The sequence below is a fragment of the Patiria miniata genome, unplaced genomic scaffold (assembly GCF_015706575.1).
Source record: "Patiria miniata isolate m_02_andy unplaced genomic scaffold, ASM1570657v1 HiC_scaffold_7, whole genome shotgun sequence".
In the NCBI taxonomy this organism is placed as follows: domain Eukaryota; kingdom Metazoa; phylum Echinodermata; class Asteroidea; order Valvatida; family Asterinidae; genus Patiria; species Patiria miniata.
The window spans coordinates 23,114,326-23,140,275 of NW_024037074.1; the positions used below are offsets into that span (position 1 = coordinate 23,114,326).

General features: G+C 42.1%; 1 protein-coding gene across 1 annotated transcript; it reads right to left on the reverse strand.

Moving 5' to 3' along the window:
- Window positions 1-5,291: 5,291 nt before the first annotated feature.
- LOC119745918 (bromodomain-containing protein 7-like) lies at window positions 5,292-25,403 on the reverse strand. The gene is made up of 14 exons (XM_038222596.1): window positions 25,207-25,403; window positions 20,262-20,602; window positions 19,551-19,704; window positions 18,759-18,816; window positions 18,385-18,529; window positions 16,799-16,909; window positions 15,633-15,808; window positions 14,096-14,213; window positions 12,901-13,078; window positions 10,940-11,075; window positions 9,928-10,036; window positions 7,440-7,641; window positions 6,035-6,261; window positions 5,292-5,521 (listed from the first exon to the last, which is right to left on the reverse strand). Exons 1-14 carry the CDS (start codon window positions 25,262-25,264, stop codon window positions 5,366-5,368), a joined length of 2,169 nt encoding a protein of 722 aa, XP_038078524.1. The 5' UTR covers window positions 25,265-25,403; the 3' UTR covers window positions 5,292-5,365.
- Window positions 25,404-25,950: the final 547 nt, after the last annotated feature.

The following is a 25,950-nucleotide window of genomic DNA, read 5'->3' on the forward strand; positions in this document are numbered from 1 at the left end:
CCCCACACGGAAAGATGGTGTCCAACCCCCCCCCCCCCCCCCACCCCCACTTTTTGATTCTATGAAGGCCAGGCATCTGATGAAAAAAAAACTGATAACATTCAGCCTGGATGAAATTGGAGGCCCCCCCCCCCCCCCCTAACGCCACCTAGGAAGATAACCCTGGCAACGCACTGCTGTACAATGTATGTAGCAGGTGGACAAATGAGGTGGGATATAGTGGGGGGGGGAAGGCTCAAAAGTATGTGTTTGGTTTCTATAATTAAGATCAATAAAAACCAAATATATATAGATATTTGATACATATACCATAACTTATACGCGTGTGCCACTTTCCCAACCCCACTTTAAAAACAGAGGTCGATAAAACTATTGGAAATTTTTGTTTCATATCCCGAGTCGATGCTTTGCAATCCAAAGTGGTCAGCTGACCTGGATGGAACGATGAAATCGGATGTAGCGACTATGCACATGAATAATCAATTGGTCTTTTTTTCTTTCCAAATACAACATGAAATTTTTTTTAAAACAAACACTAATGCCAGATGTTGACAATATTTGCGAATTTTATTGACCGAGAATATGTGGGGTGTAACATTAAAAACGTTTAGCAATTATTAGAACAAGTGGAAATGAGAGATGTTATAGGCTGGTATGTTGGACATATTTGGTGAAAGTTTCATGTATATCCATTGTACTATTTTGAAGAAAAGTGCTAGCAAAAAACACTAAAAAAACACGCTAAAAAACACTCTGACTACGGTTCCGTGGTTCAACAAATTTATTGAAATCGCGTACAGATGTGACTGCATTTCAAACAATGTGACTGCAAGTTTCAAACATTGAGAGAGAGGGAGGGGGAAATCTGAGAATATTTCAGGAAAACCTGTGGTATCAGGCAGGGACTGAACACCCAACCCACGTGTTGGCTGGGTGGGATTCGAATCCCAGGTCGCACAGGTGGACGGCCACTGAGCCAACGTGACTCCCCAACAAGCCGGTTTACAAAATGCTATTTATTTCTGTCATGGAAGCTGCGATCAAGCTAAATGAGCCATTTGTCGACCTTGGTCAATTTTTTTTTACAGATTTGAAAAGAGCATAATCTCAGGATTACTGCTGTGAAAACTGAATGCTGATACCATCTTTAGTTTAAAAAATATGGAAATCGGAACACCAAGAGATGTGATGAAGCGATGTGATGAAGCGATGTGATGAAGTGGCCCTATTTTGGCCTGTATCTCCAAATGAAAGTTCCCGACAAACGACTCATTTAGCTTGATCGCTTCACAAATATTAATGCTGTCACAGATAAACCCTTGCATTCTACAATGCTAGTTGTCATTATGAAGAATAAAGCACAGTACATGTCCAGGGGCGAGATGTGGGGAAAGAAAGAATGAAACATCCACGGAATAATCGGCACAGGGTTTGCATTTGCCTAAAAGGCACACCTTAAAATCCCCATTTCTTTTCTGCTTTATGAACTTTTATAGGTGAAAAAAAATTTATGGTAAAATCTCATGAATACCAAATTTCAAAAGCTATTCTTTAAAAATCATGAAATCAGGAAAATCCTAGCCTTGGTCAATGCTCTCGTCGTTATTCGTCCCGTACGCGGTCAATCGTCGGCATACATGTATATCCTCACGCGCTATGCACATGCATGTAAAAATACAGCGCGAACAGTGACCTCACGCGGCCACTATTTTTATATGCAAATCAGTTGGGGTCGATCGAGAGCCTTGGTTCAATCGTCCATGTGAGGTTTTGGGGGTGGTGCTCATTATGTTAATAGCCTTAGCTGACCTTAAATGTCATTTTCTTATTGGTCGATCGTTGCGTGGAAACTTGCATAGTGAAACGTGGCACCGTACATAATCCATACACGTACACGTTGTGTGTCTCTGCACACGGCACCAATGCACAAAAACTGTGGTTCCTGTCACGTCCGCAAAAGGCGAATAGCTGCAAATAATTTGATGACGTCCGGATTTACCAAGGTGTGATTGGACACTCCACATATTAGCCCCGCCTACACTTATCTGTATTCGCATACGTGGTCGTGCGCTAGAAATCCAGCGCAAAATAAAGAAAAACATAAGCTTTTGCCGACGATTGAACCAAGGCTCGAGATCGTCCCCAACTGATTTGCATAAAAAAAATAGTGGCCGCATGAGGTCGCTGTTCGCGCTGTATTTTTACATGCATGTGCATAGCGCGTGAGGATATATGCCGACGATTGACCGGGATGAATAACGACGAGAGCATTGACCAAGGCTAGGAAAATCCGGACAAATCACCCCTGCATGTCATAATGTTTTCTATGGAAGCTTGGTTTATTGAATGCAAACGTTGGTTTTTTAAACAAATGCAAACAAGATATTAACATTACAAAAAAAAATATGTAAATCAGTCCATTATTTTATGAAGACCATATGTTTAGAAATTGCATAATAAACAATTGCTTATGTGGCCACTGAGCCAAACCACAGAATGAGACATATGGACTTCTTCCACAAGTTGTAATTGCAGTGACTACATGTGATAAAAGTGCACCAGGAACCAGTGAATTAAGAGCTCTCATTAATTGGCTGGTTACCAACCCTCCCTACAACGTGTAGGATATACAGAGGGGTTGGGAACCAGCCTACCTTGTTCCATAGTACATGCACACTAAATCCATTAGCAAGTTTGAGCAAGGACTATAGTTAGGCTAACTTCACTTGAATGAAGGATGGTTGGGGTCATTCGGAACCGGACGACAGGGCACGGTTGCATTGCTGGTTACCAATAGCTGTGCATCATACTGCACAGGCACAGCAGGGAGCCAGGACCAAGAAGTTTTGCGATGACATATTGACCAGCGTTTGACTAGAGACATTCGCACATTGCTATTAGTGCGCCGTCGTGAGTTACGTTACAAATCAACCACTAGTCGACTAATGGTCCTTGCCCAAACCGACTCCAAAATGTAAACAAATGAGCAGTGTTAGGCCATCAGCCTCGGTCCAAAATTTTGGCAACCGGTATCAAATGAGGGGAATAATCGTCACAGCGATTTTTGGCAAGGTATACACCTCCAGAGTTGGAAAATATGTGATGGCATTGCAGCGGTGGCAGCTTTTTTGGTGTTATCACCCTTTTTTTCAAATGTCCATCAAAATGCTGGTTACCACTCTAGGGGCGATATACCTTGCGCATGCGCACTTTAATCATTTATGCCCTGATTTGATACCGACCAAACCCCCAGGCTGATGGCCTATGTGTGAGGGAAGCAGTGAAACACAAGCGCCCTTCACTTGCTCTATTATTAATACGCAAAACAGCCCCTTTAAAGCTCATGCAAATACAAAGCCCACGAGCCACTTTTGTCTCATTGCAGGGCCCCATTTCATAGAGCTGCTTAAGCACAAAATTTGCTTAAGCACGAAAAAAACATTGCTTAGTAAAATTAGGTTACCGGCCCAAACTGCATATGATGTACATTGCTTGTGACTGGTATTTAGCTGTTGTTTACTTAGCATAACAATCACATGGAGCTTTGGCCGGTAACATGATTTTATTAAGCAAGACGTTTTTGTGCTTAAGCAGCTCTATGAAATTGGGCCCAGGTCTGCAGACAGTCTCAATCAGAGTAAATACAATTTAAAGGGAAGATACAACATTTGCAAACATCAAAAAACGAAATGATCAAATTATCACGAAATACCTTACTGAATTGTTAGGGAATGACAGTCTAAAGCATCCTGTAAAATCGTGGCTCCTGATGTGCTGACATTTTCAAGAAAAACTGTATTTTTCAAATGCTGGTTGGCCGACCAGCGTTGGAAAAAAATGGCTTTTTTCACAAACTGCTCCTAGTTTCTCATATTTAGCTATTCCGCATTTTCTTTGCAATTGATTACACACCTGTGAAGGGGTACAAGCCTGCTAGACTGATTCTTTGACCTTACAATTCCCCAAACTCTACAAATTGCTCTGTTTCATCTTAAGTGGGGTCAGGGCACCAGACTACAAGAACATGATTGGTTTTCTATGTTTTTTCCAGCATCTACAAGCCCAAAACGTGAAACAAGTCAGTTGAACAATATTTGCTATAACATACTTATCCCCCAAATTCATTTATTTCTGAAAATTGCAGCAAAAGCAAATGTTGTACATTCCCTTTAACAATGAATACACAACAATGACAAAAGAATGGTCACTGGTAATGGTCGATCCCCAGCTGTCCCGCCCCAAAACGTTACTCCCTGTACAAACCGCTACCTGCACCCTATGGTTTTATGGACTCATAGGAATAATGAATGTAATACAATGTCAGGGCTGCCAACTCTCACGCACTGAACGTGAGACTCACGCATTTCAGGTTTTTCTCATGCTCTCGCGCGCACACAGGATTTCTCACGCTAAAAAAATAATAAATAAAACTTGAGAACGATATTTTAAAGGGAATATACATCATTTGCTTTTGCTGTAATTTTCAGAAATGGATGGAATTGGGGGTTGGAAATATATATCAAATATAGTTACACTGACTTTTTTGAGGTTTTGGGTTCGAAAATGCTATAAAAACCAAGAAAAACAATCATTTTCCTGTAGTCTGGTTCCCTGACTCCATTTAAGAAGAAACAGAGCAGTTTACATACATTGGGGAATTGTAAGGTCAGGGAACCAGTCTAGCTGGCTCGTACCCGTTCATAGGTGTGTAATCGATTGCAAACAAGTGCGATGGTCAATTGGGGCCAGTATTTGAAAAAGAAGCCATGTTTTTTCCAACGCTGGTCGGCCGACCAGCGTTGGAAATTGATACAAAAATATGACTTTTCTTGAAAATGACAGTATACCAGGTGCCATGATTTTACAGGATGCTTTACACTGTCATTCACTAACAGTCCAGCAAGGTATTTCAAAATGATTTGGTAGTTTTATTTTTCGATGTTTGCAGATGTTGTATTTTCCCTTTAAATGATGATCTTTTGCTCAAAAGAATTGGTAAAAGTGGTCAGAAATTGCCTCAGATCGCACCTCAGAGCATCTAGAATCCAAAAATTTTCGGGGCCTTTTAGCGGGCCCCGAACCCACGCCGTTAGGGCTTCGCACTTGCATTAGCATGATTACTTCTGATCAAGCTCTATCGCCAAATTCTCACTCTCAGCTCTTACTCAAAGTTGACAGCCCTGCAATGTAGAACAGGTTTAACTGAGAAATCATCGGTCACCAGCACAGCTTAATAGGGTGGTGGCTACCAGTTACAGTGAACCGGCCTTTCCTCCTGTAAGATGTTGTCTAATGAGGGCGCTATTTACATTTGACAGTCTTGAGTAGTTTCAATTTCAGCCGGCAACGCACCACTGTACTGTTATCATGCGACAAGATTCTCCTGTACAGCGGAGGATGATGAAGGTGATTCAACCTTGTCTAGTACCTGTACTTCATCAACTAATTCGGCATGGACGTCGGGCGTGATGCCCATGGCGGTCTGGGCTGCTCCGGCCGACACTATATCCGAAGGTTTGATCTAGTAGCAAAAATCAAGACAAGAAATTGTTTGTCGAGCGTAACCATAGATACAAGAAGTTAAAAAATGGATTCAAATACTTCATAGTGTGGTGATACTAGTACTGTGGCAGACAGCGTTGAAGTCTGTCCTTTTTTTAAATACCCTTACAGCCAATTCCACGAAAAAGTGTGAAACTTACGCTATGCCTAGGATTCACGCAACAAATCTGCTGCACATGCAGGTGCGCGGCGCAATAAACTTAACGATTAATTTCAGGAAACTTGGCTGAGATGTGACATGTTTTAAATAGTTTTAACATCTTGGACGAGGATAGTAACAGCTATTACGCCAGCTTTTGTGCATGATTTCTGTTCAGTTACAAAACAGTCATTGAAATTAACTCAACCCACCATTTTGCGGACTTGTGATGGACTCAACTACGACGCTGTAAATGTAACTGCATCCGGAAAGTTTATTTATTAAAAAAAAAATAAATAAGCAAAGACAAAAGCCCCGTCCTGAAAACGCTACCTTTGCAGTGAGCTGCAGTAACTGCTGGGTCAGTTTCTCAGCGATGCTACTCTCTTGCTCGGAGGGTTTGGGGATGAACTGCAGATGGTTTGGAGTCTTCTGGCTTAGCCTCGCTGACTGTGTCTTCTCCAGGTCACCGATCAAATCACTGGTGCTCTTCAGTTTACTGTCAATTTCGGCCGAGTCGTTTGCGGCCGCTGCGTCCGCGTCGCTGCCCATGAGTTTCTCTGTTTTTTATGTTGAAATTTAAAATAAATTTTAAGTGTTAAGAATTGGGGCCTTGCATCTGATGTCACATCTGAGGGTCTGTCTTTGTGTCTTTGTGATAGGCATTAACAAATCACTGCCTATTTAAGGCCCTTTTCACACTTTTCAAGTATCTGTGCGTTGGACCCAGGTTGAACCCTGACATTTCAGGAACCCTTCTCACAAGAATTAAAGGGACATTACGTCCTGAAATGCGCCCAATTGGGCAACAAAACGCATTTTAAATGAAACTGTGTTAATTGGAAAGAGCATTTACAAGTAGGATACTTTTAAACATCCACATAACCATCCTTTAAAAACTGGGCATTTTTGTGTTATTCTTGCGAGAACAAATTTCTGGGGTCAAAATGTTAACTCTCATAAATCGAGGTGTTGGGTGCTAGTCTGGAATCCTGACACACATGTTCCGCCAGTGCATTGCATTTTGCGGACGTGCCAGAAACAATGTTTGTGTATTGGTGCCGAGTGTATTATGTGTCACACACACAAGAGTACCGTACATTGAATGGAGACGGCAGGAAATAGGTATATGTATGCCACAAAATGTCAGCCGCGTCCGATGTAAACAACCAGTTTTTTTTCAGCTTTTCTCGGAAATGGTAAGACATAATTAGGTCACATTGTCCGAAACATCGAGTTCTACACTCAACCAACCGGTTCTTTTCAGAGCCACATTTCTTTCAAGAAGATAGTTCTTTCCACATGGTGTTATCCGCAAACTTTTTAATTTTTAACTCATCTGCCATGCAAAGCTTCACGTCATATATAACAGGCATGCAACTGGGAAATCACAAAAAAAGAGGAAATTCAAATTTTCCCCAGACTTTGTACAGTGTTTTTCTATTTTCAATGGCACACATGGGAAGTAAAAAAAAAGGAAATCAGCTGATCTGAGGAAAAGTTGCATGCCTGTATATAAGAAATCGAAAAAATCTCCAGCAATGTATGAGCTGATGTTAGTTTGAACACATGGTATGCCTTGCCGACCTCTGTGCGATCTGACCAGGCTTGATTTCAGACATGGTAGGCCTTTTTGATTTTCTTGAACTTACAAAAATGCCACGGTACAAGGGGTCTAAACCTGACATTTTGAGCCCCGTGAGTGACTCGCTACTGCGATTCGCACAAAAGAACTCACCAAATGCTGGGAGAAACGACACGTCAATGCCCAGCTCAGAGAGCGTCCGGAGAGAGTCAAACTGGATGGCGGGTACGGTGGCATCCTCTCCTTCTTCCTTCTTGATTGCATCTTGAGAACCAGCCGACTCGCTCGCACTGACGCCTGGGTGACTGGTGCCGTCCGCAGAGTTGCCTTTCTCCGAGTCCTTGTCGCTATTCTTCTATTGTTTTAAAGGGAATATACAACATTTGCAAATATCGAAAAATAAAACTACCAAGTTTTTTACGAAATACCTTACTAGGATGTTGGTAATTGACAGTCTAAAGCATCCTGTAAAATTATGGCACCTGGTGTGAAGTCATTTTCAAGAAAATGGTATTTTTGTAAAAATTTCCAGCGGTGGTCAGCCGACCACCGTTGGAAAAACCTAACTATTTTTCAACTACTGCTCCAAATTTACCATTAATTCAGTCCAAATTGTGTTTGCTATTGGTTACATGTTCATGAACGGGTGCAGGCCAGCTAGACTGGTACCCTTTCCTTACAATTTTCCGGCATCTGTAAACTGATCCATTTTAAATTTTGAACAGTTTTGTTTTTCTTGGTTTTTCCAGAATTTTCGAACACAAAACTTCAAACATGTCAGTGTAACAATATTTGATCTCTTATACTAAGCCCTCAAATAGTTCATTTCTGAAAATTACAGCAAAAGCCAATGATGTATATTCCCTTTAAGTCGATCAAAAACTTTTGAACTTTGGGAATGCTTGAGAAACTTTTTGCACAAATTTACAACGTTCAGGTACATGTGTACAACCTTCAGTGTATTGTTCGACTCCACACTATATTTGAAGTTCTTGTACATGTATCTGTATTGACAATTGACATTGTATGAAATACACATACATGAAAAATGAAACTTAATAAACTAGGATTTGCCTTTCACTGACAATAAAAACATTATCAGCATTCTTCACTTTGAGATTTCCTCAAACCTAGCTGAAGCCCTTGGGTACGCATTACATTCACTGTGTGGACTTCTGAAGAGGTCCACATAAACCAGGTAGAGGTGACGTTGTGTGGACTTGGGCAAGTCCACACAGTGTTTCCTCATTTCTGGAAAACAGGTTTAGAGGCAGTTTTGGGTTAGGTTTATCTGTGGCAAAATGAAGAGAAACACTAAAGGGAATCATAAAAAAAAAAGGGTTGAAAGAGTTTTCACAGTTTGAGAAAAATGAGTTTTTTCACTGGTTTTTTTTAACTACACGAAACCAAGAGTATGTCCACACTAGGTATGTAACATAAACATGCGTGAGCTGGCCTATGTGTACAATTAAAGTACTTGGTCATTTCGTGCAAACGATTGTAGCTCTTCCTAAAATCCTTGTTTATAGAACAATGTGGACAAGCTGCAAATTGCAGAAAATAAAATAACAGCGTTGCTGTTGAAACCCCTCAGCCAGAGTCAAGTTATCATCCGGAAACCATTTACCTTTATCTCACCATGCTGACCTTGACCTTTGACCTTTTGACCCCAAAACCAATCCCAACTTCCCTTCTCCCAAGGGGAACCCTCTTCCAAAGTTAGACACCAAAATCGCATTTCTAACTCAAGTTATCATCCGGAAACCATTTACCTTTAATTCACAATGGTGACCTTGACCTTTGACCTTTTGACCCCAAAACCAATCCCAACTTGCCTACTCCCAAGGGCAACCCTCTACCAAAGTTAGACACCAAAATCTCATTTCTAACTCAAGTTATCATCCTGAAACCATTTACATTTAACTCACCACGGTGACCTTGACCTTTGACCTTTTGACCCCAAAACCAATCCCAACTTGCCTACTCCCAAGGGCAACCCCCTATCAAAGTTAGACACCAAAATCTCATTTCTAACTCAAGTTATCATCCGGAAACCATTTACCTTTATCTCACCATGCTGACCTTGACCTTTGACCTTTTGACCCCAAAACCAATCCCAACTTGCCTTCTCCCAAGGGCAACCCTCTTCCAAAGTTAGACACCAAAATCGCATTTCTAACTCAAGTTATCATCCGGAAACCATTTACCTTTATCTCACCATGCTGACCTTGACCTTTGACCTTTTGACCTCAAAACCAATCCCAACTTGCCTACTCCCAAGAGCAACCCCCTACCGAAGTTACAACCCCAAACAACATTTGTAACTCAAGTTATCATCCGGAAACTAAGCTGCCCGGACGGACGGACGGACGGACAGACACACATACATCCAGACGGACGGACGCCCTAGGCGATAGCAATACCCCTCGAGCCTCTCGGCTGAGGGGTAAAAAACTGTTTCACATGCAGTTCATCATGAGAAAATGCTGACACTTAACTGTAGCCACTGTCAAATGGTATTCACTTCACTACAGTCAACTAAGACTGTATGATTTTTTACGGTTTATATCTAAGAGGTTTTTTTATGAACCCACACTGTTAACATAACTCAGTAAAATACATGATGTAGATGTAGACTTACTTTTAATGTAGCCACTGTTTTTGAATGTTGGCCTTTAGTCAATGTATCTAGAAGGTTATCAACAAGCTTCATGACATAGTCGTCACAGTCTTCAACATACTCCCTTATACTGAAAAGAAAAACCCCAGAAAAGATCTGTTTACAGTAAGTTTTAATCAAGCTCAAGCATGTCAAGCAGGCCAGAAGATCAAAAACTGACCTTGTGGACAAATTTTGTGATTGGGGGGAAATCAAATCTGGAAGTTAACCCAGATTACGTCAGACAAAAGTTCATAAAGAAATTTCAAAGGTTGCACATTAGCAATTGTGAAAATTTTCAGTAATTTCAGTAATTTTTTTTCATCTAAAAGTGGCTTATGAAATTGGCTTTCCAGTCATTTTTATTTCTGGTGCTACATATTTTTTTAAATATGAAATATAATTTTTGGGCTTTGGGTTCCGCTTTTGTTGACCCCCCCCCCCCCCCCCCTGTATACTGCTATGTTTCAGCTGGCATACCTACTGCTATGTTTCAGCTGTTAAGTTTTGAGAAATTTCTCCGCAATCATTTTTTCCTCATGTATCGGTAACTTATTTTCTGGATGTCAACAGAGTACACGGTAAGTACACGTAGGCGAAAGGATACCCGCACCCGATTTCACAAAGCGCTGTCTCACAACTCGAGATGCAACTTGCAATGCGTTGCATGATCCATTTCACAAAACTTAGGATGTGTTGAACGCGTTGTAAGTTCCTTGACAACGTTTCAAAACACGTTGCAAGTTATGGCGTGTCTTTTGGTCATCACAAAATAAGAAGCATTTTTTTCTTTGCCAATTATATGCCATAAAAATTAAATAAACGAGACTTTATTACGTAAGTTATGATGAGTTTCATGAAATCGGGTGCATGGGCTAAGGTGACACATTTCTTTTTTTCACCAAGCAAAAATGTGTCTACTCTTTGTTGCCTGTTCGTGTTAAGCAGCGTTAATAAACTTTGCCCCCAGTTTTAAAGCTGAGCCATTACCCACCTCTGCGCATATTGTACACCAGCATCATCCCCGTAGGTTGAATACAACAAATCGGAATCCTCTTTGCTGATGTTGGCAAAGGAGGAGTCGTACTGGGGGCCATATGAGCTGAACGGTCCGTGCGCCATGTAGGTTACTATATGAGAGAAATCAATCTATCCGTTCAGTCAAGTCAAGATTTGAAACTTTGAAGAAAATCCTGTTTGATTATTAACTTAATCTAGGTGAAATAGTATACAAATATAACACGGTTTGAAGGTGGATAGTCAATTTTCACTCCCCAAGGGAACTAGTTTGTCAATGTCCAATAGCGAGGGAGCCTTATATCAACTATCCACCAAAGTGAAGCATGTTATATTTGTTCTACTATACCTCATACATGTACATATTCACCAAATTTGTTGAGTTACGTATCAGTAAAAACAAAAGTGAAGTCTGTCATGAGCCAATGTAGCCCATCAGGCCAGCGTAATTATCTCCGGTTTCAGTAGCATGAAACGACTGAGACTATTTCTATTCCCCCTGGCCGGGATGCTTGTCAATCGAAGGTTACTCCGCAGCTAATGCCGGTAGCCATTTATCTCCTGGGTGGAGAGAGGCAAGTGGGGGAGAAGTGGCTTGCCCAAGGACACAACATATGGCCAGCAGCTGGATTCGAACCCCTGACCCTCTGATCATGAGTCGCGAACTCAAACCACTAAGCCACACTCACCACTACACATCAGTTATCTTGGCAAAATGTTGCTGCGTGTGTCTTGCCATCTTTTCATGTAGCTGAGGTATGTTCGCGGGTGTGCGCTACCCTCTGCAATATTCAACGACTGCTTGGTAAAGAGCATGCATAGTAGACTATGGCACAGGCAACCCATGGTCGACTGAGCAATGAGCATGCTTATTAACCCTGCACGTGAATCCTCACGTGCATGCTTGGTAAATAGCAAAGCTAGCGGTTGACACGTGATGATGAATGGACCAGTCAGAATTCAGCTGTCACTCATCAATATGTATAAGGTATAGTAAAGTGGTGGGATTTAAATTCGCATTTTTTAAAATTCGGTTTGAATGCCACTATTTGGTTTGGATTTTGGAAACTGAAAAGTCAAAACCAACCTTACAAAAATTAAAGCCTTCCATTTTTTGTGACACAGGCTAAGAAAACAACTGGAACATCCCCCATTTGCTCCATGGTCTCTGATTGTGTAAAACTGCATTTACTTGCTAGTGGTCTTCTTGGTATATGGATAGCCTGTCCATTCGACTTATCAGAGAGTTCCCATCCTTTTTTTTCTCAACATTCCAGCAGTGGAGTGTTTTTGTCAAGGCCCAGTGGTCACTGAATCCTGCAAATTATACATAGTCATACGGAGGGCATTTCCTGTGGCACCTCATTTGACACTTTTTGTTGGCACAACAGTGAGCTGGAGGGGAACTTGGATTTGAAGAAAAATTAGGATAACCGGATTTTGAAATCTCTGATTTCTCCCACCACTAGTACAGTAAAGTTAGTAGCGAAAGAATGGACCGATCCAGTAAGCCCCGCCCACTGCGCACTGGGCAAATTAACACGTGCTCCTCTCCAATGCCACGCTGCATTTTCCTGCCGCGCGCATCATACGCACGTGCACGCATGTCGGACTTTCGTGCACGCGCATCGGACGTAAATCACGGCTGTGATTGGTCAGAACACCATGGGGCGGTGCTTATGGGGCGGAACGGTCCATTGCTGGTGAAGACCAACACTCCTACATGGAAGAGGTTTGTATATTCACAGTTTGAAGGTAGATACGGGAACAGAAACACTACTCAAGACAATGGTATCAAAAGGTTGGAACGAAATCTTCTGTATTCATCAAAATCACTGTAACTGTATTATTTTTAAATGCAGATGTTGGACATGTTGGATATGGAAAAACCAAAAAAAATACAAAAATACAAAAATAAATGGGGATGGAGTCTTTTACCTGGGATGGCTTTGTTGCGTTTATCCTCTCTGAAGCCCGGTAGCGAGCCCGTTCCCTGGGCCAGCCTGCCCGTCAACATCCCAAGGTTGACCTGCTTGTTCTCCTCCGCTCCGGACTGGCTGGGATTCAAGATGGCCAGGGTGGTGGTCCCCGTCTTGTCTCGCCTCAGAAAGCCAAGCTGGGAGATCATTGTAACAGGTGTGTTAAGGGAATGTAAAACATTTGCTTCTGCTGCAATTTTCAGAAGTAAATGGATTTGGAAGATTAGTATGTTATGGCAAGTATTGTTAAACTGACTTGTTTCACGTTTTGGGCTTGTAAATGCTGGAAAAACCAAGAAAACCAATCATGTTCTTTTATTCTGGTTCCCCGACATGTGTTCAATCATGCATAGTTCAGCCCTGCTAATGCTCCATATCATCTGCACTACTTCTTAATGTCATCGGCACTGCCTAAACCTATAAACAGTGATCGTTGAAGGATTGAGGCAATGGTCACCCCTCCACTGAACAAATTCAAGAAATAACGGAAGATTTTGGAGGATTCAGGCTGAATCTCATTTTTACATTGTGGTAATTTGAGGATTTTGCAGGATTGAGGATGGTTCCTAGCCAAAAGGGCCTAGGGGGGTGAGGGTTAGGGCAGAAATCCTTGCTCATAGAGAAGATAGAAATACCCTATTATTCTGCCTGAAATTCTATCATTTAGAGAAAAAAAGTGGTTTAAGAAAATGTGCCAAGACCCCAAAAATGTTGCATACGTTTTCTCTGTCTTCTCCAAACGTATAGCAATGTATAGTATCCACTGAGCTGAAATTAACAACTTGTTAACTTAAGATTTTGAGCTCATTTGTTGCTTCAAATGAAAAAAATGCACAAAACAGAAATGATCCTAAGTACCTTTAACCCCATGAGCTCGGGAAGCGGTCATGGCCGCGGCCGCTAGTCCTCATTGGAATGCAGTTGCCAGCTGTGGTATGCCGTGGCACATGGCTAGTGGGTAGTTACACAGCTGCTGCTTTTGTGCAGTCCCGCTACCACACAAAGGCTGTGCAGTCATGCGGGCCACTTGCTCTATGTGTGGAGGAATGTCCCCATTACAACCCGTGCTTAAGGGGTTAAGGTCCAAAGTGTGACATTTTTCTTGTCCCCGTTACCTCTGATTTGGGCGGACTTGAACCTATTCATGGCCATACCTTTGAGTTGGGGCACCTGGCTGACAGACGATCCCTTGCATCTTTGGCAGCTTGCAGTGCTTGCTCAATGATCTCTTCCGGGGATTCTTCCTCAATGCCATCGGCGACACTTGCGGACCTTTGTGAATAACAAGGACTGAATACTAACAATAATTTCATTGACCCTCCTATGCAAACACACATTATGTGCCAAGTTTCCCTTTCAGTCAAAATTAATTAAGTGACTGTTTTCAACAGTTAACCCTTTCATTACCACATTGTTTATTGACTTGGCTCTCCCCAGGACCAAATTGTTTGCTCAGTCATGCGGAAATCACTAGAGTGTGAAAAAAATGACCACAAGTCAAAAACTCACTTTTTTCAACCCAGATTTTCACTGCCAAGGAGTGATTTAAATCATAGGTGTTGTGTGTAAAGTTTGTTCCTTGAACCTTACTCTTTTATGTGATGTAAAAATGAAGTCCATATGTGCAAATATAAGAAAGTTATGCCGTTTTGTTCATCTGGTTCCATTTATCAAACTGCAAGCCATTTCACCACATGGCCAAATGGCACTCCATACCTCAATTTGTGCGTGGATACTTCTGAAGCACTTTTCTCATTTTTTTTGTAATGATAACACTATGAATAAACTACACCATTAGAACGATCCGAAAACACTCGTTCAGCTGGTATATGGTTAATGTATGGGCGGCCAAACATATCAACATGCCGCCTTTCTGAAAAGTAGTAAATAATCTGTGTTGAGGATGTTCTGTGTGTGGTTTCCTGGTCGACTAAAGTCGCCCATGGGAACCAGCAGGGGGGGTTCTTCTTGTCGACAAAAGTCACCCATGGTAAGGAAAGGGTTAAGAGCTCCCAGCCTACATAAAGCAGGATTGACTGGCTGTGACTGTTTATGTAACTTGATACAGCTATGCTTTGATTGTAGGTGATTGATAAGCCAGCTGTGCCTACCATGTGTCTGCTTTTGTCTGTTGACTGAATTTGACTAGTCAAAGTGCTTGCTTGAAATATGATTTGACTAGCTGTTGGTGACTAGCCTGTGTAAAAGGCATGGCAAGGGAAGAGGATTTATTTTTTGACTGTCTGTGACTGCTCAGATAGCAGGAGGGTTAAACCTCCTAGTCTTCTGCACTTCACAACCCTTAAAGTTTTGTAAAACCACCAAATGCCCACAGGTAAGTACCCACAATCCAAAATTCCTTTCAGGCAATCTTCTGTGGAGTATGGATAACAGCTCGAATCTCTGCACAATTCTTTAGTGTGTTAAACTCAAGGCAAGCAGGCACTTCAGTGACTCTCTGTGTGACAGAGTTACTGTAACACTTCATATCCCTTCACCTGAAACTGACCTGCAGGGTTTTAAAGGGTTTTACATATTGCTGTGAGCATTAAATCACCAGAAGAAAACTTCATTACTGTCAAAATAATATAATTTGAACTCATGCAGAAGGGGTTGAACTGTAAATCAAACACACGACTTTTTCCATGAATCTATGGAATCTAAATATTAAAGTATGAACCGAGAACATACCCGATTGTTGGTGGTATGTTACTGTCCTCCGAATCTAGTACATCCATCATACTAGAGTCTTCAGTGGACGCATCCACGTCACTCTGTGGCAATCTCTTACTGGCCTTAGTCCGAGACTTGCTGATATCACTGCCATCGTGGTAACCAAATGTACGCTTCAAGATGGATACTTTCTCCTAGACACAGAGAAAAAAAAACGATTTCTTTCGTTGAAATATGGACAATCATTTTTAATTTAGTTTTTTTTTACATAAAACAGACAAGATAAGTTTGCGGTAGCACCATGTGAATATCTCTTTTGTGAGTATGTGTGGTTCTGAAACATACTCACAAAAGAGATATTCACATGGTGCTACTGCAAACTTATCTTGTCTTAGTATCTTTCCACCATGCAAACCTTCAAATCTCATTTTACATAAAAAAGGTTGTCTCAAATCGAGAACTATAATCTATTAGTTCAAAAGTATGACACTAGCACATATTAGCTGATTTCTTGAAATAAGTGTAGCATGAAGAATTAAAGGCATCGTTTGCTTTTCATGCATGTTGTTAATTTCCAGTCATATACCATATATTCAATCATCAAACGATTATTCGAATAGCTTTTTGCTGCTTTAAATATTCCAAAGCAAAAAAATTATGCACATACACACGTACACGACTGTGATGCTACTTTATACTAAATTTGCGGCGTTTCATCGTCAGGTGCCACTTTTTTTGTCGACGGTAGCTTGTTTGTTGACGGTGGTTCATTGTTTTCTATCCTTTTGGCAGGTAAAGCCCTTGACAATTATGAAAAAACACTTACATATGGATCGCCACTCACAAATTTAAATTGCGCACTCTGCATGTAACTTTTGACCGGCGCGACACGCAGTTGCAGCTGGCAGTTTCGAATATCCGAATATTCGGTCAAACACAGATTCGAGTAATCGAATACCACATTATTAAAAGACACATATATCATTGCCATTTCAAAAAGCAAAAACCCTCCATATCAGTTTCCCTGGTAAGCATCCATTCCTAAACATAAACACACGAAAAGTGCATGTGAACCGGTGAAACGACATCGCCCTTGTAAAGTTTGGTTGCCCGACATTCTCTCTAGCTCCTGTACAGAACCCATAATTGCACACAAAACAACCTTTAAGCAACTTGTAACGTACCTTGTTCATGCACTTGAGACCCACAGCTTGCAATCTCTTGGCAGCTTTGTAGTAGATGGTCTCTGGCCGGTTGTATATGGTCGCATTCTCACACATCAGCAAGAAATCCGACTGAAATGAGAGACGTAGACTCAGGGTTATTAACAGCATGGCCACTCATCAAATTTGAAAAATCCGAGATGACCGTAGAAAAATTCCCAAGACTTCCCAAGATCTCAATATTGTGTATCAAAATACCAGCAAAGACCTTCTTTTTTTACATGCATGTGGCTCATGAAGTGCTGAAATTTAAATTCTGGGCATGTGCAATCCATACTTTCGTGTGTACTTCAATATGGAACAAATCCCAAGGCCCTGCGAAACGTTCCCAAGGGCTGGCCTTAACCCTAACTCCCTAGCGTCTTTTACTAGGAACTGGACCAAGTCCATCAAAATCCATCAATCACTGTGCGTCCAATACAAAACTGTATTTGACATTATGGAATCCACCATTGACACACTGGTTGACATTCATGGACTTGCTACACATGGCTTTTATCACAATAGCAGTACAGGAAGCTAGGCAAAATCGATCGGATACCCCTAGCACTGCTTCGGGCCATTAGGCCCAAGTCCATCATACTCCATCAATATTTAGTCACACCAGGCCTTCTGGACCAATTCCCCAAAATGACGGGATGGATTTTGATGGAGTTGGGGTGGTTAGGGTTAAGGGTAATATACAACATTTGCTTTTGTTGTAATTTCCAGGAATGAATGGATTTGGCGGTTATTATTTTGTAGTAAATATTGTTACGCTGACCGGTTTAAAGTTTTGTGTTCATAGGTGCTGGAAAAACAAAGAAAAAAATGCTGTTCTTGTAGTCTGGTTCCCTGACAGTTGCCTGGTTCCCTGACTACTTTAGACGAAATGGAACAATTTATAGCCGTCGGGCATTACAAACCGATTGCAAACAGAATGTGGACTAACTAAATTTGGTAAAATGGGGGCACTATTTAAAAAGGTCAGTTTCCATTACATCTCTCTGCATCCCCATCCTCAAAGTCCCTCAGTTCCCCTACTACAAAATGTTCTGTTGATGAGGTAGACTTTTTGCTGTCTGTGTGTTGTTTTGAAGGAATTCACCAGAGTTTTGTTTGCAAACCGTCTATATTTGTGTTGACGCCTTTGGGGCACAATATCCCCACCCCGTCCTTTTCAAAAGCTGTCATGTTCAAATACAGTCGGAGCATTTGGCTCTAACAAACTTCCCCTATGGAGTACCAAAGTGAATACGTCACATGCACAAAATGTGTGTGAAAGACATTAGCGCATGATTCAGCCCCTGAACCAACAGGGGCGCGTACTCCATTCGTTTGCACTACACTTTCTGGTTCTAAATGACGTCGCACTTCGGTACTCCATATGGATCCCAAATTTTTATGCACAATAATACCAGGAATTGAAATCACTGTAACAAACAACCACTACATGTAGGCCTATATCAAACTATCGTTCGTGGATCCTACTATGTTCAATATTTGTATACTATTGTTCGTGGATCCTACTATGTTCCTTACAGCAATATTCTACTGTACACTCATACCTTATATTCCTCAATGCTTGTATATTCACTGACATCTATTTTCCTTTTCATAGTGCTGAAGTCCATCGGGTGCAGAATGATACTGGAATAGCCTGGTGCGATGACATCATTGACAGGCCAGGCAAAGAACTGATCCACATCTTTCCTACATGGAAAAAAACCCAACAAAGTTACTTATTTCTAACACGACATTAACCCTATTTTGGCTAGAAACCTTGCCAAATGCAGCAACATGCAACACTTGTCTATGTAACAAGCCTGCCCAGTGTAGCAAGATCCATCAGGTCAAAACTGTTATTGATATTCACAGTGCCAGTTCTGTTGTGCACATAGTCTAAGCTGAATTTAGGATGCTATAAAAGTTGGTGTCTTACCTTTGTATAGTCTTTTGGAGACATTCAAGAAGTTTCTTCAACGGGCCTTTCATTGCCTCTGCAAAAATCAAGAATCATGCATTCAAGAAAATAATGTTATGAAATACCAAACGGGCCAGGAATTAGCTTTTCCGGACAATACCGGCACATGTACGTCTCCACAGGTTTTCTCAAACCATTTAATGGTATGAACTTGTAACTTTCAACATATATCAACCCACATCAAAGTGGTGCATAATACTCTGACAACATGATGACGTCATTGGGTGTCAAATTACAAGCAACCAAAGATTTCTAAATTTAATCTTTGAAAAGTCAATATAAAATCAACCGTGAGAGACCTGAACTTGACTTTTGAGGGAATTGATCAAATGATCCAGGATCTTCATTTTCGATATTATGTGCAAAATCATGTGCCCCCTCCTTCCGGTCCAAACCAGAAGTGCCTTATAATTTGAAAGTGGAAAAGATGTGAACTTGCTTTCAACGATGTTAGTCTCTGGCAAGGTTGTACTTTAGTAATAAACTACCGGTGACGTCATAAAAGGTTAGAGTGCCCTCTAGCAGCAGGTTGAAAAATGTTTAAGATTTTCAGTTGATTATTGTGGCAAAGTTTATGAAATAGATGCCAGCCCGAACACTCGGCTTTGTAATTCAACAAACGCAAATATCCAGTTTAACTTGAGATTGACTTGTGCTGCGACTTGTGAGTGATTTAAGATTGACCTACTATGAACTTGTGATTGATTGGTGTTTTACATGTGATCGGCTTCCCTACAGCTATGATCTTACCAATGTTTTCTTTCTCTCTGAAGCTTGGTGTCTGTGTCTGTGACTCTATGCCTTGGTCTTGAGTCGTCCTATCACTGGCCACCGAGCTCTGCTCCAGTGTTTCCTCAGCCCTTTCAGAAGAATCGTCTTCGTGGTAGCGCTGCTTTTTGGAGGACTTTTTGGGTGAGAAACCAAAGCTTTTGTGAACACCAATTTACTTCATCATTAAAATCTAAACTTTTCGGTCCAAAAGTTAAAACAAGTCAAAAAGTATAAATTTCCAACAACTGTTTTTCAACACTTTTCCCCTTTTGATTTTCGAAACAACCCTGTAGCTATATCATGGTACATGTAGTGTCCGTGTTGTAAACAACTAGTGATTGGCCCGTGCGCCGCTCGTAATGCGCGATGTAGCGCAATACGCAGCTGTGCCGGTGTACTGTGAATTTAGGACTTTGAAATACTGACTCACTGGCAGTATTGCGCATACCTACATGTACGTGTGCATTGTGAACGTTCAACCAATAAAATGGTAACTAAAGGCACTGGATTTCAAAGGAGTCAAAATTTCATGTGACACTGGAAAAGTGTTTTAGACCTCCCAGCCGGTCTTTATCAACCGTTTAAAACCGGCCACGTGATGGGCTCTCGACCAATAGGAATGTGTAAACTGTCCAAGGCATTTATGAATGGCAATTTATGTCATGTAACACTAACAGACACAACACTCACTTTTTTCTTGCTAGTCAGCAACTGTTTGAGTTTGTAGTCCTCTTCTTGTTCGTCCGTCTCCATGGGCTGCTCCTCCTGACTGCTCTCCATCTCCACCGCATCCTTCTCTTGCTCTGAGTTATCGTTCTGAACCTCATGCCACTTCCTCTTCTTCTTCTTCTTCTTCTGGTGGGACTCGGACTTGGTCACGTGATCTCGGTGGTCGTCCGGGGTCACATGACGCGAGCTGACCTCTGGCTTACTCACGCATATGTCAAACTTCCCAGCTTTTGGGTCTTGTGACTTGCCTCCAACTTTCAGAACAAGTTTCAGTGGGGGTTCCGCTCTCAAATCCCTTGTAACTACAAATGTAAACCAAAAACAAGATCAAATGAGTGCTGGTTTTTTTTATGATATGTTTTGCATTTACATTAACCCTAAACCATCCTCCAAAGTCCTCCGGGCATTTGGAGGATTGAGGATGAATGCAAGGAAAGAATGTTGCAACCTGATGCTGCTTTTTTCTTCATACATGTATAGATCAATGAAGGTCAGCCATTGCCGAAATGATGATAAGACGACTGAGAAACATTTTCAATTTTGTTAGGAAATACTTAGAAAATATTCTTGACTCTCCATAGACTTTGTACACAACCGCTGAAGCAGCGTCAGGTTGCAACATTCTTTCCGAACGCAACATACAATTTTGGAGGATTGTGGAGGACTGAGGGCACATGGACACTCAGTACCGGTTGATTTTGGAGGATTGAGGATGAGTTAGCTTGAAATTTCCAGCGTTCTAGGCTTATGACATGAGGAGATTTGCCAGTAACGCTTGAACGACTTCCCCGACTCAGAAAGAGGTTTTCACTTTTTTTGCAGATATGTTCAATTTCCAAATTACAAGCGAAAACTCACCTATCGTTAGTGGGCTTATTTAAAACATGTCACAATTACGGGGTAAAAGACAACGACGACAACCAGAAAACAGACGCATAAACCAAGATGGCAAACGTGAAAGGTAGATGCAATGAAAGCTCGATGCTGATTGGCTCATAAAAAAAAAATTATTTTATTAATTTTTTTAGCAGCCAATCAGCATCAGACTTTCATTGTGTCGGGCTTTCACTTGTGTTGTGAGAATTACAATGTGCACGTCTCACGTCTGACTGAAAAAAAAGGTAGGAAAGTCACATTTTCTTTGAAAGTGCTATCAAAGTTACAACAAATGAGTTCATCTGAAGAAAAAAGACTGCTTTAGCCTGCAAAAGTCACTTTGGTACTGGACAGTCATCTGCAAAAGTCACTTGGAAAAAATGTTGCAACCTGACGCCACTTTTTTCTTCATCATCTCAATGTGAAGGTCAGTCGGAAAGATTCCCATATCTGGCCATCACTTGTCACCCTGTGCACCAACCGTATGAGACTGGTCTAAAAAATTTAAGTGTTTTCTCAGTAAATAGGCCTACAAGTTTCAATATTTTCTCTGCAAAATTTGACTTTTTAGGACATATTATCACTTTCTGATGGCTAATAGGTCACTATAGGTCACTGCAAAATCTTGCATTTGAACGAAATTTGAGGTAAAATCTGGCCCCAGATCTCGACGTCCTGCAACCTCCTCCTGACGGACTGGACTCACACCAACCTCGTCCCCAGTGCTTACTTTATTTGCAACCTCGTTTCTAATAGCAAGCAGGTAGTGGTGGGGGCGAACTGCTCGGTGCCTACTCCTAGAACTATGATGCTCCGCGTGAGCGGAGCCTCATAGACACAGAACTCCGCAAAATTGTTTGCAGCACAAAACACCAATTAAGTACAAAAACGTCCATCAAAACAGAGACATTTCCCAGAGAACCGCTGCACAGATTGCCCCTAAACTTCGAACAATACCCCATGACATACTCACGGTATGTGCACCCAACAAACATCGGTGGATTCTATCTGTTTTCGGCAAAAATGATGAAAAATATGCCCTTTCCGCACTGAGCCAACCTAACACTTGAAACGAGCACGCGCGCAGAATGATCGCAGTCATTTTCGGTTCGATCGCTCGGAGCGCGCCGCGGGGGGTATGGTACGGTGTAGAGCGGAACGATAGTATGCGCATGCATACAAGTGCAAGTACGTACCCCCCGCGGCGTGCTCCGAGCGATCGAACCGAAAATGACTGTGATCATTCTGCGCGCGTGCAAGTTTCAGGTTGGCTCAGTGCGGAAAGGGCATATTTTTCATCATTTTTGCCGAAAAACAGACAGAATCCACCGATGTTTGTTGGGTGCACATAACGTGAGTATGTGACTGTGATAATTCCGTTCGGCTACCAGTTTTTCCCAACGGACGCATGATTCGACGGCTGTTTTCTGTCGCAGCTAAAACAGACACGGTTTTAGACAAGTTTCCACTTCCAGTCCTATCCTCTCTCACCACACCGCAAAGTACGCAGGCGCACTGCTCACCGCGACGTGAAATAATTTGGCGAGACTGAAAGAGGAAATGTTATTTTTATTTTTCTAAACAAGTAACAAGGACCTACTACTTTATAAATACAAGTAATACAACGCCACGTTCACGGGCATGACGGGTCTAATCTAGGCCTAATCTGAACTAGCCCGACTGCGTTTGGCCGTACAGTACTATCGCAAGCTCTGTAGTACGGCCAGACGCCCGATGCTTCCACAGAGACTGAATTTTGTTGGCCGCCGATGTAGCGATTTTGCTACATCTTTCGATCGCGATTATCTTTTCATCCAGGACACAAATTTCCAAAGTTAAGGTTCGTAGTCGTAGAGCAACTCATACCTTTTCAAAAAAACGTTGTTTGGTCTCAATATTTTCATCCATCTGGCCACAAGACGAATTTCAGTCATCAGATTCCACAAATATCGTCCCCCATGCGATCCCCCATGCGATTTCAAAATGGCGGCCGCGTTGTAATGTATGCAATATGCAGGCGCGCCCGCGCAAACTCATGAATATGCATAAACAGCCGGTGACGTTGACCTCGTGTTTTTGGAAGTACGGCCCCGCCGCACGCACGTCCAAAAACACGAGGTCATACGTCACAGACTGTTTATGCATATTCATGAGTTTACGCGGGCGCGCCTGCATATTGCATACATTACAGCGCGGCCGCCATGTTGAAATCGCATGGGGGATCGCATGGGGGACGATATTTGTGGAATCTGATGACTGAAATTCGTCTTGTGGCCAGAGGGATGGAAATATTGAGACCAAACAACGTTTTTTCGAAAAGGTATGAGTTGCTCTACGACTAAGAACCTTAACTTTGGAAATTTTTGTCCTGGATGAAAAGATAATCGCGATCGAAAGATGTAGCAAAATCGCTACATCGGCGGCCAACAAAATTCAGTCTCTGTGGAAGCATCGGGCGTCTGGCCGTACTACAGAGCTTGCGATAGTACTGTACGGCCAGACGCAGTCGGGCTAAATCTGAACCAGACTGGGACCGCGAGTGCATAAAAACGTGCAAAATTACTACTGATGTTTTTTTACTCACCATTTGGCTAATTAATGCCCACACAACACATACATCAAAATGCTATAGTTGCAAGCATGTCACCTGCAAAATTTGAGACCTTAAATCCAATTTTAAGGCAAGGTTTTGGCAGTTCAAAAACCACCCACGTCAATCTCCATGCTCTGGAAATGGGTGTGTGATTCCCAATGTATTCTGGGTAGGTGCAGGAAGAGCCTTGCAGCTTACTTGTTTTTTAATCAATGGCCAAATGAACATAGCGCCCTCTACTCCTAGAACTATGAGGCTCCACGTAGTGGAGCCTCATAGGTTCAGAAGCCCGCAAAATTGTTGTCAGCACAAAACACTAATTAAGTACAAAAACGTCCAACCCAAGCAGGCCGTTTTCCACAGAACCGCTGCACAGTTTGCCCCTAAACTCCATACAATACCTCATGACATACTCACGTTATGTGCACCCAACAAACATCGGTGAATTCTGTCTGTTTTTCGGCAAAAATGATGAAAAATATGCCCTTTCCGCACTGAGCCAACCTAACACTTGAAACGAGCACGCGTGCAGAATGATCGCAGTCATTTTCGGTTCGATCGCTCGGAGCGCGCCGCGGGGGGTACGTACTTGCACTTGTACGCATGTGCATACTATCGTTCCGCTCTACACCATACCCCCCGCGGCGCGCTCCGAGCGATCGAACCGAAAATGACTGCGATCATTCTGCACGCGTGCTCGTTTCAAGTGTTAGGTTGGCTCAGTGCGGAAAGGGCATATTTTTCATCATTTTTGCCGAAAAACAGACAGAATCCACCGATGTTTGTTGGGTGCACATAACGTGAGTATGTCATGAGGTATTGTATGGAGTTTAGGGGCAAACTGTGCAGCGGTTCTGTGGAAAACGGCCTGCTTGGGATGGACGTTTTTGTACTTAATTAGTGTTTTGTGCTGACAACAATTTTGCGGGCTTCTGAACCTATGAGGCTCCACTACGTGGAGCCTCATAGTTCTAGGAGTAAGCGCCCTCTGCTAAAAAATGAAACATTTTGCATTCACTCAGATCAACAAGAGGGCGCTGTTTTATCTACAAGATGAAAATGTTATAGCTGAGGAGTCTTTTTGCACAATGCATTGCAGTACACATCAATGTGATGTCTCACGTATGGATTTCGATAACTCTCTGCAAAATTAGAACTAAAAGCTGAAATTTTGGTGATGCAATGCTCACAACAGCAACTTTGCTAGGCAGAAGTTTCAGGTATTATTGAAGAAACTGTAGTGAGTAAGAAGCTTGCAAATTTGATTCACACTGGTTTTATCATGCAGCACAAAGTTTTGCACGATATGGATACCTTAAGTTTTGGGACTCTCATAGTCATACACAGTATTGAGAGTCCCAAATTTTCGGACTAAATCTGAACATGATGTTGCTGAATGAGTAGCCCCATAAATGTGGCCAATTTCTTATGGCTTACCTGAAACGTCAGCAGGGTTCTTGTCAGATTTGTGATGCTTTTTGTGCTTCTTGCCCATTGCTTACAGCGCCGAATATTATGTATTTTAATTGACTGTTTTAACAAAATGAATGCCACACAATAATAAACCTGTTTACAAAATTACTTTGTTTCTGGATGTGAGAATATTTTTGCTGGTACTCTCCAAGTTCGCTGATTAAACGGCATGAACAGCGTTATAGACGTCTGGGAATCTGACTTCACGCCGTGGAAATTCTATAGAGGGCGCTATTCATGACAAACAGGACGGCGACGCATTATTAAAAGTAAGCCTACCACAGGGGCGGGTCCAGGAATTTTAGCGGGGGGGGGGTCATCAGCAAAACAATCTGAAATGTAGACAGGTTTTTTTTTTCTCCGGACACTTGGCCTCCAAAAATCAATAGGTGGGGTGGGGGGGGGGGGAACTATAGTTGGGGGGGGGGGGGGGGGTCGTACAATTCTTTTAATGGGGGCACTGTTCAAATCCGACGATAGTGTACAAATACCACCTAACAAAGTTGGCTCTGGACAAACTGGACATTATTTCCAGTATAATATTGTTGGGTGTCAGAGCCGGGAGGGGGGGGGGGCGGCTTGCATTATTTTTATTGCATTTCTATGGAAAAAAATTCACAGAGCTGGGGGGGGGTGACCCCCCCCCCCCTCCCGGATCATGAGCGCCAGTACCACATCATTAAAATTGCCATAAACATAAATACAATC

Coding starts and splice junctions, on each gene's coding strand:
- LOC119745918 (XM_038222596.1), bottom strand. CDS start 25,264: ATGGGCAAGAAGCACAAAAAGCATCACAAATCTGACAAGAACCCTGCT. Junction 11,076..12,900: donor ACGCAACAAAGCCATCCCAG/GTAAAAGACTCC, acceptor TCTCTCATATAG/TAACCTACATGGCGCACGGA. Junction 10,037..10,939: donor GGTGTACAATATGCGCAGAG/GTGGGTAATGGC, acceptor TTTTCTTTTCAG/TATAAGGGAGTATGTTGAAG.